The 944-nt window shown below is 45.3% G+C and overlaps 1 protein-coding gene across 1 annotated transcript; it reads left to right on the forward strand.

The window, feature by feature from the left end:
- Positions 1–244: 244 nt before the first annotated feature.
- LOC133087063 (small proline-rich protein 2E-like) lies at positions 245–460 on the forward strand. Its single transcript, XM_061183826.1, has one exon. The coding sequence runs from the start codon at positions 245–247 to the stop codon at positions 458–460; it is 216 nt and encodes a 71-aa protein (XP_061039809.1).
- Positions 461–944: the final 484 nt, after the last annotated feature.

A 944-nucleotide genomic window follows, 5' to 3' on the forward strand; every position in this document is an offset into this window, starting at 1 on the left:
TTTTCTTTGGAAAAGTTGTGTGAGAAAAGAAAAGTTTTTCTCTGGGGTGATGCATCGATTTGCTAAAGAGCGAGAGAGAAGTCAGAAATTCATTGAAAGGTATTAAGGATATTATAGCCCATGCTTAGAGATTGCCGAGATAGTATCTGTTGTTATTACACAAGCTTTTCCGCTCCTCTCTCTAAGAATTCCTTCTTGTGAACACGGTCATATACTTTCTTTCAGATATTAAGACTCCCGAAAGATGTCTTCTCAACAGCAGCAGTGCAAGCAGCCCTGCCAGCCACCTCCAGTGTGCCCAATTAAGTGCCCTGATTCTTGCTCACCTCCCAAGTGTCCAGAACCTTGCCCACATATAAAGTGCCCTGAGCCATGTCCACCTCAGCAGTGCCAGAGGAAATGCACTCCTGTGCCACCTCCCCAACAATGCCAGCAGAAGTGCCCACTCAAGAACAAGTAACAGCTTCAGCGTTTATATGGATCAGGAAAGGATAAGGACAATCGGCTCACCTAGTTCCACAGCTCCACCTTCATCTTCTCTTAAAGGTGGATACAGAAGAATCTTCTCCACCCTTCAGCCTGCAGTATGCGTGCGGTGATTCCTGACCGTCAGAGGTTTCTTATCTGAGGCTGCGTTATACCGCTTCCCTCTGAGACGTACCCGAGAAAGCATCACAGAGCCTCAGAAGGAAGAGCAGCAGCTCTCCTCCTGGGCGCCCTCTGAGGAATCTGTTGATGTCTTCTGTGTCTGTCTGTCACCTGGACAGGGGTTCCTACCAGCTGAGCATTTGTTCCTTATCCTCCACGTCTTGAATAAAATACAATTCTTTTGTTTGGTGGTAAAAATATTTTCTTTCTTTTACAACCTGCTTTTTGCAATACCATATCATAATTTTGGTTGATTTCTATCCTTCTTTGATCCCACGTTTCAGGCTCTCACAATA

The sequence above is a fragment of the Eubalaena glacialis genome, chromosome 3 (genome assembly GCF_028564815.1).
Source record: "Eubalaena glacialis isolate mEubGla1 chromosome 3, mEubGla1.1.hap2.+ XY, whole genome shotgun sequence".
NCBI lineage: Eukaryota > Metazoa > Chordata > Mammalia > Artiodactyla > Balaenidae > Eubalaena > Eubalaena glacialis.

Bases quoted from the DNA above. Each gene is read 5' to 3' on its own strand.
- LOC133087063 (XM_061183826.1), top strand. From the start codon at position 245: ATGTCTTCTCAACAGCAGCAGTGCAAGCAGCCCTGCCAGCCACCTCCA.